At 44.5% G+C, this 12,742-nt stretch overlaps 1 protein-coding gene across 1 annotated transcript; it reads right to left on the bottom strand.

The window, feature by feature from the left end:
* Positions 1 to 7,941: 7,941 nt before the first annotated feature.
* Positions 7,942 to 12,319, bottom strand: LOC110506183 (guanylyl cyclase-activating protein 2-like). The gene is made up of 4 exons (XM_021585592.3): positions 12,128 to 12,319; positions 9,820 to 9,969; positions 8,830 to 8,926; positions 7,942 to 8,063 (listed from the first exon to the last, which is right to left on the bottom strand). The coding sequence occupies exons 1-4, from the start codon at positions 12,317 to 12,319 to the stop codon at positions 7,942 to 7,944; spliced, it is 561 nt and encodes a 186-aa protein (XP_021441267.2).
* Between the last annotated feature and the right edge of the window lie 423 nt (positions 12,320 to 12,742).

Raw genomic sequence — 12,742 nt, 5'->3', positions numbered from 1 at the left:
AGATATTCCAAAATGTAGACTACATGAAATAAATTACCATAAAATACTTAAAATAACCTCTTTGGGAACTTGCAACAATGGTACAGTCGTGGTCAAAAGTTTTGAGAATGACACAAATATTAATTTTCAGTTTGTATGATGGCAATTTGCATATACTCCAGAATGTTATGAAGTGTGATCAGATTAATTGCAATTAATTAATTGCAAAGTCCCTCTTTGCCATGCAAATGAACTGAATCCCCAAAAAACATTTCCACTGCATTTCAGCCCTGCCACAAAAGGACCAGCTGACATCATGTCAGTGATTCTCTCATTAACACAGGTGTGATTGTTGAAGAGGACAAGGCTGGAGATCACTCTGTCATGCTGATTGAGTTCGAATAACAGACTGGAAGCTTCAAAAGAAGGGTGGTGCTTGGAATCATTGTTCTTCCTCTGTCAATCATGGTTACCTGCAAGGAAACACGTGCCGTCATCATTGCTTTGCACAAAAAGGGCTTCACAGGCAAGGATATTGCTGCCAGTAAGATTGCACCTAAATCAACCATTTATCGGATCATCAAGAACTTCAAGGAGAGCGGTTCAATTGTTGTGAAGAAGGCTTCAGGGCGCCCAAGAACGTCCAGCAAGCACCAGGACCGTCTCTTAAAGTTGATTCAGCTGCAGGATCGGGGCACCACCAGTACAGAGCTTGCTCAGGAATGACAGCAGGCAGGTGTGAGTGCATCTGCATGCACTCACAAGACTTTTGGAGGATGGCCTGGTGTCAAGAAGGGCAGCAAAGAAGCCACTTCTCTACAGGAAAAACATCAAGGACAGACTGATATTCTGTAAAAGGTACAGGGATTGGACTGCTGAGGACTGGGGTAAAGTAATTTTCTCTGACAAATCCCCTTTCCGATTGTTTGGGGCATCTGGAAAAAAGCTTGTCCGGAGAAGACAAGGTGAGCGTTACCATCAGTCCTGTGTCATGCCAACAGTAAAGCATCCTGAGACCATTCATGTGTGGGGTTGCTTCTCAGCCAAGGGAGTGGGCTCACTCACAATTTTGCCTAAGAACACAGCCATGAATAAAGAATGGTACCAACACATCCTCCGAGAGCAACTTCTCCCGACCATCCAGGAACAGTTTGGTGACGAACTATGCCTTTTCCAGCATGATGGAGCACCTTGGCATAAGGCAAAAGTGATAACTAAGTGGCTCGGGGAACAAAACATAGATATTTTGGGTCCATGGCCAGGAAACTCCCCAGACTTAATCCCATTGAGAACTTGTGGTCAATCCTTAAGGCGGGTGGACAAACAAAAACCCATAAATTCTGACAAACTCCAAGCGTTGATTATGCAAGAATGGGCTGCCATCAGTCAGGATGTGGCCCAGAGGTTAATTGAAAGCATGCCAGGGTGGATTGCAGAGGTCTTGAAAAAGAAGGGTCAACACTGCAAATATTGACTCTTTGCATCAACTTCATGTAATTGTCAATAAAAGCCTTTGACACTTATGAAATGCTTGTAATTATACTTCAGTATTCCATAGTAACATCTGACAAAAATATCTAAAGACACTGAAGCAGCAAACTTTGTGAAAATTTATATTTGTGTCATTTTCAAAACTTTTGGTCACGACTGTAGCCAACAGTTTTGTTATGGTGAGTGAATGAGGACCCAAAAGCGAACTAACTTAAACAGAGCTTCTTTAATAACCAAACTTAGGTAGGCTCAGATAGACCGGCAGATTCCGACAGGACAGGACAAGGTTACAGCAAACATGACGATAGTCTGGCTCAGGCATGAAACACAAACAAACAAGAATCCGACAAGGACAGGAGCAGAAACAGAGAGAGATATAGGGACCTAATCAGAGGGAAACAGGGAACAGGTGGGGAACGGGTAGTTAGAGGAGACAAGGGACAGCTGGGGGAAAGCGGGGGAGAAAAGGTAACATAACAACGACCAGCAGAGGGAGACAGGGTGAAGGGAAAGGACAGAGACAAGACACAACATGACAGTACCCCCCCACTCACCGAGCGCCTCCTGGCGCACTCGAGGAGGAACCCTGGCGGCAACGGAGGAAATCCTCGATCAGCGCACGGTCCAGCACGTCCCGAGAGGGAACCCAACTCCTCTCCTCAGGACCGTACCCCTCCCAATCGACAAGGTACTGGTGACCACGGCCCCGTGGACGCATGTCCAAAATCCTGCGGACCCTGTAGATGGGTGCGCCCTCGACAAGGATGGGGGGGGGGGGGGAAGACGAGCGGGGGCGCGAAGAACGGGCTTAATACAGGAGACATGGAAGACCGGGTGGACGCGACGAAGGTATCGCGGAAGAAGAAGTCGAACTGCGACAGGATTAATGACCCGAGAAATACGGAACGGACCAATGAACCGCGGGGTCAACTTGCGAGAAGCCGTCTTAAGGGGAAGGTTCTGAGTGGAGAGCCAAACTCTCTGACCGCGACAATATCTAGGACTCTTAGTTCTACGCTTATTAGCAGCCCTCACAGTCTGCGTCCTATAACGGCAAAGTGCAGACCTGACCCTCTTCCAGGTGCGCTCGCAACGTTGGACAAAAGCCTGAGCGGAGGGGACGCTGGACTCGGCGAACTGAGATGAGAACAGCGGAGGCTGGTACCCGAGGCTACTCTGAAAAGGAGATAGCCCGGTCGCAGACGAAGGAAGCGAGTTGTGGGCGTATTCTGCCCAGGGGAGCTGTTCTGACCAAGACGCAGGGTTGCGAAAAGAAAGACTGCGTAAGATGCGACCAATAGTCTGATTGGCCCGTTCTGCTTGACCGTTAGACTGGGGGTGAAAGCCGGAAGAGAGACTGACGGAAGCCCCAATCAAACGGCAAAACTCCCTCCAAAATTGAGACGTGAATTGCGGACCTCTGTCCGAAACGACGTCTGACGGAAGGCCATGAATTCTGAAAACATTCTCGATGATGATTTGTGCCGTCTCTTTAGCAGAAGGAAGCTTAGCAAGGGGAATGAAATGGGCCGCCTTAGAGAACCTATCGACAACCGTAAGAATAACAGTCTTCCCCGCTGACGAAGGCAGTCCGGTGACAAAATCTAAGGCGATGTGAGACCACGGTCGAGAGGGAATAGGAAGCGGCCTGAGACGGCCGGCAGGAGGAGAGTTACCGGACTTAGTCTGCGCGCAGACCGAACAAGCAGCCACGAAACGACGCGTGTCATGCTCCCGGGTGGGCCACCAAAAACGCTGGCGAATGGAAGCAAGCGTACCCCGAACGCCAGGGTGGCCGGCTAACTTGGCAGAGTGAGCCCACTGAAGAACGGCCAGACGAGTAGGAACGGGAACGAAAAGAAGGTTCCTAGGACAAGCGCGCGGCGACGGAGTGTGAGTGAGCGCTTGTTTTACCTGCCTCTCAATTCCCCAGACAGTCAACCCGACAACACGCCCCTCAGGGAGAATCCCCTCGGGGTCAGTGGAGGCTACTGAAGAACTGAAGAGACGAGACAAAGCATCAGGCTTGGTGTTCTTAGAGCCCGGACGATAAGAAATCACGAACTCGAAACGAGCGAAAAACAGCGCCCAACGCGCCTGACGCGCATTAAGTCGTTTGGCAGAACGGATGTACTCAAGGTTCCTATGGTCAGTCCAAACGACAAAAGGAACGGTCGCCCCCTCCAACCACTGTCGCCATTCGCCTAGGGCTAACCGGATGGCGAGCAGTTCGCGGTTACCCACATCATAGTTACGTTCCGACGGCGACAGGCGATGAGAAAAATACGCGCATGGGTGGACCTTGTCGTCAGAGAGGGAGCGCTGAGAAAGAATGGCTCCCACGCCCACCTCTGACGCGTCAACCTCGACAACGAACTGTCTAGAGACGTCAGGTGTAACAAGGATAGGAGCGGATGTAAAACGATTCTTGAGGAGATCAAAAGCTCCCTGGGCGGAAACGGACCACTTAAAGCACGTCTTGACAGAAGTAAGGGCTGTGAGAGGAGCGGCCACCTGACCGAAATTACGGATGAAACGACGATAGAAGTTCGCGAAGCCGAGAAAGCGCTGCAGCTCGACGCGTGACTTAGGGACGGGCCAATCAATGACAGCTTGGACTTTAGCGGGATCCATCTTAATGCCTTCAGCGGAAATAACAGAACCGAGAAATGTGACGGAGGAGGCATGAAAAGTGCACTTCTCAGCCTTCACAAAAAGACAATTCTCTAAAAGGCGCTGGAGGACACGTCGAACGTGCTGAACATGAATCTGGAGTGACGGTGAAAAAATCAGGATATCGTCAAGGTAAACGAAAACAAAGATGTTCAGCATGTCTCTCAGGACATCATTGACTAATGCCTGAAAGACAGCTGGAGCGTTAGCGAGGCCGAAAGGAAGAACCCGGTATTCAAAGTGCCCTAACGGAGTGTTAAACGCCGTCTTCCACTCGTCCCCCTCCCTGATGCGCACGAGATGGTAAGCGTTACGCAGGTCCAACTTAGTGAAAAACCTGGCTCCCTGCAGGATCTCGAAGGCTGAAGACATAAGAGGAAGCGGATAACGATTCTTAACTGTTATGTCATTCAGCCCTCGATAATCTATGCAGGGGCGCAGAGACCCGTCCTTCTTCTTGACAAAAAAAAACCCCGCTCCGGCGGGAGAGGAGGAGGGGACTATGGTACCGGCGTCAAGAGCTACAGACAAATAATCCTCGAGAGCCTTACGTTCGGGAGCCGACAGAGAGTATAGTCTACCCCGGGGGGGAGTGGTTCCCGGAAGGAGATCAATACTACAATCATACGACCGGTGTGGAGGAAGAGAGGTGGCCCTGGACCGACTGAACACCGTGCGCAGATCGTGATATTCCTCCGGCACCCCTGTCAAATCACCAGGCTCCTCCTGTGAAGAAGAGACAGAGGAAACAGGAGGGATAGCAGACATTAAACATTTCACATGACAAGAGACGTTCCAGGAGAGGATAGAATTACTAGACCAATTAATGGAAGGATTATGACAAACTAGCCAGGGATGGCCCAAAACAACAGGTGTAAAAGGTGAACGAAAAATCAAAAAAGAAATGGTTTCGCTATGATTACCAGAAACAGTGAGGGTTAAAGGTAGCGTCTCACGCTGAATCCTGGGGAGAGGACTACCATCCAGGGCGAACAAGGCCGTGGACTCCCTTAACTGTCTGAGAGGAATGTCATGTTCCCGAGCCCAGGTCTCGTCCATAAAACAGCCCTCCGCCCCAGAGTCTATTAAGGCACTGCAGGAAGCTGACGAACCGGTCCAGCGTAGATGGACCGACAAGGTAGTGCAGGATCTTGAAGGAGAGACAGGAGTAGTAGCGCTCACCAGTAGCCCTCCGCTTACTGATGAGCTCTGGCTTTTACTGGACATGAAGTGACAAAATGACCAGCAGAACCGCAATAGAGACAGAGGCGGTTGGTGATTCTCCGTTCCCTCTCCTTAGTCGAGAAGCGGATACCTCCCAGCTGCATAGGCTCAGCTCCCGAGCCGGCAGAGGAAGATGGTAGTGATGCGGAGAGGGGAGCAACGGAGAACGCGAGCTCCTTTCCACGAGCTCGGTGACGCAGATCAACCCGTCGCTCAATGCGAATAGCGAGTTCAATCAGGGAATCCACGCTGGAAGGGACCTCCCGGGAGAGAATCTCATCCTTTACCTCTGCGCGGAGACCCTCCAGAAAACGAGCGAGCAAAGCCGGCTCGTTCCAGCCACTGGAGGCAGCAAGAGTGCGAAACTCAATAGAGTAGTCTGTTATGGATCGATTACCTTGACATAGGGAAGACAGGGCCCTGGAAGCCTCCTCCCCAAAAACAGATCGATCAAAAACCCGTATCATCTCCTCCTTAAAGTCCTGATACTGGTTAGTACACTCAGCCCTTGCCTCCCAGATTGCCGTGCCCCACTCACGAGCCCGTCCAATAAGGAGAGATATGACGTAGGCGACACGAGCAGTGCTCCTGGAGTAAGTGTTGGGCTGGAGAGAAAACACAATATCACACTGGGTGAGGAACGAGCGGCATTCAGTGGGCTCCCCAGAGTAACACGGCGGGTTATTGATTCTGGGCTCCGGAGATTCGAAAGCCCTGGAAGTGGCCGGTGGATCGAGGCGGAGATGGTGAACCTGTTCTGTGAGGTTGGAGACTTGGGTGGCCAGGGTCTCAACGGCATGTCGAGCAGCAGACACTTCCTGCTCGTGTCTGCCGAGCATCGCTCCCTGGATTCCGACGGCTGAGTGGAGAGGATCCGAAGTCGCTGGGTCCATTCTTGGTCGGATTCTTCTGTTAAGGTGAGTGAATGAGGACCCAAAAGCGAACTAACTTAAACAGAGCTTCTTTAATAACCAAACTTAGGTAGGCTCAGATAGACCGGCAGATTCCGACAGGACAGGACAAGGTTACAGCAAACATGACGATAGTCTGGCTCAGGCATGAAACACAAACAAACAAGAATCCGACAAGGACAGGAGCAGAAACAGAGAGAGATATAGGGACCTAATCAGAGGGAAACAGGGAACAGGTGGGGAACGGGTAGTTAGAGGAGACAAGGGACAGCTGGGGGAAAGCGGGGGAGAAAAGGTAACATAACAACGACCAGCAGAGGGAGACAGGGTGAAGGGAAAGGACAGAGACAAGACACAACATGACAAGTTTGGTTCACAGTTTAAACTCTGCTGATATTTAAAGGTTATTAAAGCTTTTTTTGTGATGCCTCATTGTTTTTGACAGGTATGACGAAAGGATTTGAAGTACTTGACATTGAATAATATAACATATCCCCATTCTAAGTTCTGTTGGGGAATAATCAGAATTGGTTGGTAACATAGGTAAGATGTTTTATATTCATCATGCTTCTCATCAGAATGTTATTTTTGTATAATACTGTGGCAGGGTTGCAGTATCTGTTCTATGTCAAGACTAAGTTGTTTGGGCCGGAGAGAGGGGAGAGGTCAAGCGTGTATCTCTTGGCTCCACAATGTCTGTGTGCCAGTCAGTGTGTCTCTGTGATCTTGTCAAGATAGGATGGATTTGATATATGCCTGTTGATATGGTGGATTGGTTTATGGTTCTGGGTTTGAGTAAGGAGACAAAGCTGAACAATTTATTATGTCTATGCTGTCTGACTATGTGTGTTTTTTGCTATTAAAGGATCTCAGCTGCAATGTGTAAGGGGCTCTCAGAGAATTCATTGATAGACACTGAATTGATCTGAGAAGTCACAGGGTTGTGATAGAGCTCATATAATTAAAAATGGACTTTGTGATAACTAACTCTGACTTGTGTGTGGTTTGCTCCCATGATTTGGTAAATAGAGGAAATTTCCACGACAGTTCTCTGATGTGATATAAATTCCTTAAACATAATAGGTCAAATAAATATGGGTAACATAACATGATATATCACATTTAGGTTACTAACGGTATGATATTTGCATTGATATAATGTTTTGAAATATTACTTCGTACTTGAAAGTATAAGGTTGTGAAATAATTATTTGGATTATATAATATTAATAATATGATACTGAGTATAGAATTCCATAATTTTTTACATTTGAATGCAACGTAAATACTCAAACTGCGGATAGTGACCCTGTGTAATATCATATCACACAATATGACCTTTGAACTCTGTTTGAAATCTACCAGAGTTCCAGTGATCTATGACAGTCATGTGCTGAATGAGACTCCATCCTGTCAGCTGGTCCCAACTCAAAAAGAGAACGCCTGTTGTTCCGACACATCAACGTGCATGGACAGCATGTTAAAAGAACAACTACAAGAAGTGATACGGAGGAAAGGGCTCCATGTCTATGCCTGAACCACCACAAGAGCCAGATCTTTAGGCCCAAGGCATCAGGTTTCTTGTGAGAAAAAGGCAAAACTCAGATGCCATTTGAGGGACACAACCACTCTCTGTGTAGATGGGAGAGCCTGTTTGGAGGGCTCAGGTCATTTTTACACAGTTCTGCATGACCCAGCCACTAGCGTTGACATCCAGCTTGAGCATATTCATGACCCACTCGTCCTTCTGGGCCCCCTCCATGAACTCAGTAAAGGAAATCTGGCCTGTAATAGAAGGAAAAATATATACATTTTTGGTGGGCAATGATTCAAGATCTTTCTCAGGTTAAGGTTACTGACATAACTCGGATGTAGTGCCAACTTAGTAAGAAAGTAGGAAGACATTCAGACTTATTAAATGTAGGAAGACATTCAGACTTATTAAATGTAGGAAGCCATTCAGGCTTATTAAAAGTAGGAAATCATTCATGCTTATTAAAAGTAGGAAGCCATTCATGCTTATTAAAAGTAGGAAATCATTCATGCTTATTAAAAGTAGGAAGCCATTCAGGCTTATTAAAAGTAGGAAGACATTCAGGCTTATTAAAAGTAGGAAGCCATTCCTGCTTATTAAAAGTAGGAAGCCATTCCTGCTTATTAAAAGTAGGAAGCCATTCATGCTTATTAAAAGTATGAAGCCATTCCTGCTTATTAAAAATAAAACAACAAAAAAATGGCAAAACCGCCATCTTTCCTCTGTATAATGGGCCAGGTAGCACCTGACCATGAGGATGCAAGAGCAAAGTCCCCGTCAAATGGACCACCAATTAGCACTAGCATTACCTAATCCTGGTCATTACATCAGACTGACCAGTGTGTAAAGGTAGTGACAAAGGCATATTGTCTCTCGCTGATGGAAGATGGCATTACATGTAAGCTCTTAGAGAACAGATTGTTCATTGTGGTGGTTTGATGAAAGTACTGTATATTTGGTACAGATTTGAATGCATGTTCTGCCGTATATATGAATATATCTTAACCGGGCACTTACCGTCATGATTCTGGTCGACCAGCTCAAAGATCCTGTCACAGACTTCATTAGGTGTCATGTTTATGGCAGTTGTATGAATTTTGATTTTGTAAATGATCTGCAATTGTATGAGATACATTTCATTACATACAGTGTGGTATTTGACAGAAGTGTTTTTACACAGTTGTCCTATCTCAAATGGTATACATTTAAAAGGGTTCAACATAAAAAGATGGGTTTATCCCATTGACGAAAAATCTAAAGTTGTATAAACTTTTACATGACAGAAATAATATTTTGTCTAGTGTTGTTTATCTGAGCTTAATTTACTGAGTTCACATAAGGTAACATTTAAGGCAGATGGGCAACAAAATTATAATATAATATATATATATCCTATATCATATCATCAGTGGGGTAACACATCTTTAGAAATGGGATTTTTGTTTTTTACATTGAAACAATAAAGTGACATTAGGCCTTTTTAATTGACAAAGGAAAAGATTGAGGTCCTATATATACAGTAAATACCAGAGCCGTGAACTCAGCTGACCTATGGGTTCAGTTCAGAACCAGATAAGCTATAGGATCAGGGCTAGGTGTTCCCAAGAATAATTGGTATTAAAGCCACTTGCTCCTCCCATCCTTTCATCCAATAACATGTACGAACGGAATTAGATTTGTGAAAACCCCAGTCATCCCACGTAGTCGCTTCTCCTGACCTGATCCTAATCCCTCACCTGATCCTAATCCCTGACCTGCAGCATATTAAGGCACTGCTCTAATAACATTAGTTTTATACAAGTATTATACAAGTTATACAATTGAGAAAACTTCAAACTGAGTATTGCAGATTATACTACCAAAATGTGTCCAGCTGTTCTTACCCTTAGAAAAGAAGGTGCATAGCCTAGCCTAACTGATCTACAGCTACTAGTAGCCAACTGCAGGCCCAAACGAAGCAGCCAGTCAATAGCATAATGCAGAGGAAGATTATGTGTAATTTCTTACCCGAATGAGGTTTTTCACCTCTTGTCGGTCTAACTTGCCATTCCCGTCCTTGTCGTAGATTTTAAAGGACCACTTTAACCTATCCTCAAGATTCCCCCGCAATATCAGGTGAAGAGCGGCCGTATACTCCATAAAATCCAACGCGTTATCCTGTGAAAACAATACATGGATTTATTGCATGTTTACCTTTTGAATGTATATTGATAACTGAAGCTAATGCAATTAAAGGGATTGTTCACCCAAATTACAAAATTATGTCATGATACCGGTATTAGCATTATTCGTGCATTATGTCCAAATCGAAAGTATCTCAAATTGATTGTGAAGCTCAGCAAAGTAATTTCTTCTGTGCCCTCAGAAAGGATTCACACCTCTTGACATTTTCCACATTTTGTTGTGTTACAGCCTGAATTTAAAATGGATTCAATTTAGATTTTTGTCACTGGCTTACACACAATACCCCATACTGTCAAAGGGGAATCACATTTTTCCATATTTTTACTAATTCATTAAAAAATCTGCCGAAATGTTTTGAGTCAATAAATATTAAACCCCTTTGTTATGGTTTGTCTAAATAAGCTAAGGAGAAAAAAATGCTAACAAGTCACATAATAAGTTGCAATAATAGTGTTTAACGTGATTTTTTAATGACTACCTCATCTCAGTACCCCACACATACAATTATCTGTAAGGTTCCTCAGTCGAGCAGTGAATTTCAAACACAGATTCAACCACAAAGACCAATGCCTTGCAAAGAAGGGCACCTATTAGTAGATGGGTAAATATTTTAAAAGTAGACATTGAATATGGTGAAGTTATTAATTACACTTTGGATGGTGTAGCCTAGTGATTAGAAAGGTTGCTAGATCAATTCCCTGAGCTGACAAGGTAGAAATCAGTCGTTCTGCCCCTGAACAAGGCAGTTAACCCACTGTTCCTAGGCCGTCATTGTAAAGAAGAATTTGTTCTTAACTGACTTGCCTAGTTAAATAAAGGTAAAATAAAAAATATGTAAAAAAAATCAATACACCCCGTCACTACAAAGATACAAGTGTCCTTCCTAACTCAGTTGCCGGAGATTAAGGAAACTGTTCAGGGATTTCATTATCAGGCTAATGGAAACTTTAAAATAGTTACAGGGTTATACAGGTTTAGTTTGGGGTAAAACTGAGGATGTATCTATTATGTTGTAGTTACTCCAAAATATGAACCTAATTGACAGAGTGAGAAGATGGAAGCCTGTACAGAATGAAACATATTCCAAAACATGCATCCTGTTTGCAACAAGGCACTAAAGTAATACTGCAAAAAATTGGCAAAGCAATTCCTGAATACAAAGTTAAGTTTGGGGCAAATCCAATGCAACACATTACTGAGTACCACTGTACATATTGTCAAGCATAGTGGTGGCTGAATGTTAAGGGTATGCTTGTACTTGTTAAGGACTGGGAGTTTTTCAGGATAAAAAAAACATACAGAATGGAGCTAAGCACAAGCAAAATCCTAGAGGACAACATGTTTCAGTTTGCATTCTACCAGACACCGGGAGATGAATTCACCTTTTTGCAGGCGATAACCTAAAAGACAAGGCCAAATCTGCCCTGGAGTTGCTTACCAAGATAGTGAATGTTCCTGAGTTGCCGAGTTGCAGTTTGGACTTAAATCTGCTTGAAAATCTATTGCAAGACTTGAAAATGGTTGTCCAGCAATTATCAACAACATATTTGACAGAGCTTGACATTTTGAAAATAATAATGGACAAATATTGTACAATTCAGATGTGGAATGCTCTTAGAAACTTACCCAGAAACACTCACAGCTGTAACCGCTGCCAAGGGTGATTCTGACATGTATTGACTCAGGGATGTGAATACTATTGTACATTAAATAGTTATATATCTGCAAACATTTCAAAACATTTAATTATGGGGTATTGTGTGTAGATGGGTGAGAGGAAATATATATGTAATCCATTTTGAATTCAGGCTGTAACATAACAAAATGTGGAATAAGTCAAAGGGTGTACATTCTTTCTGATGGCACTGTAGATGATTTGAATATGATGCACAACATTTTTTAATATCAGCACCATGAGATTAGCATTTGGAAACAGTGCCAGGGAAACTAAACCAAAGCATGGATTGTTGTCATACCTTGCCCATAGACTGCTTACAGTGTAAGGAAACCAACATTACATTTCGTAATTTGAGTGAACTGTCCCTTTAACAGCACAATGGATGAATGGAATGGATGACATTTTTTTAAACATTATTTCCTGATTGTAAATTGTTCTACCCCCTTCACTTACCCTGTTTGTGTCGAATGAATGGAAGACAGTCTCAATGTACAAAGTCTCTTCCTCGCAGCTGGCTGGTATACAAAAGATCCGTTTTAATTCATGTAGGTGCAAAGCCCCGCTCGGGCATTCCTTCATAAAAGCCATACACAGCTCCTGAATTTGCTCCAAATCCATCTCATTGTGGCTCTCTGCTTGACCCATTGTTGCAGTTCACTTTGATGGTAGAAAATATTTTCTACAAGAATTCAAGCAAATATAGTTCAACATAAAGGTTATAAGTTAAAGTCTGGCTACTACAAGTGGCTACCGAAGCATCTGCTGACACGGTCCATCAAACTAAATGCCTTTACTCCACTTGTCAGATACCATGGCCTAATGGGGGACTGGACAGCGGTGTATATTTAACCTTTCAATCACATTAACTAAGAAATCTCTCAATCTTTTGCCAAAAGAAAGGTGAGCTGTCACCTGACCATTCAAGAATGCATGTCCTAACATACTCCCTAGGCATTTCCTGACATACTCCCTAGGCATTTCCTGACATACTCCCTAGGCATTTCCTGACATACTGCCTAGGCATTTCCTGACATACTCCCTAGGCATTTCCTGACATACTCCCTAGGC

This window comes from Oncorhynchus mykiss, chromosome 26 (genome assembly GCF_057628025.1).
Source record: "Oncorhynchus mykiss isolate SJ-2025 chromosome 26, ASM5762802v1, whole genome shotgun sequence".
NCBI lineage: Eukaryota > Metazoa > Chordata > Actinopteri > Salmoniformes > Salmonidae > Oncorhynchus > Oncorhynchus mykiss.
The sequence above is the reverse complement of the archived record's forward strand: the minus strand, read 5'-3'. Positions and strand labels throughout refer to the sequence as shown.

Excerpts from the sequence above, each read along its gene's own strand:
- LOC110506183 (XM_021585592.3), bottom strand. The coding sequence starts at position 12,319 with ATGGGTCAAGCAGAGAGCCACAATGAGATGGATTTGGAGCAAATTCAG. Across the intron at positions 9,970-12,127 it reads ATTCATTCGACACAAACAGG|GATAACGCGTTGGATTTTAT; the intron begins GTAAGTGAAGGG and ends TTGTTTTCACAG. Across the intron at positions 8,064-8,829 it reads GGTCGACCAGAATCATGACG|GCCAGATTTCCTTTACTGAG; the intron begins GTAAGTGCCCGG and ends CTTCTATTACAG.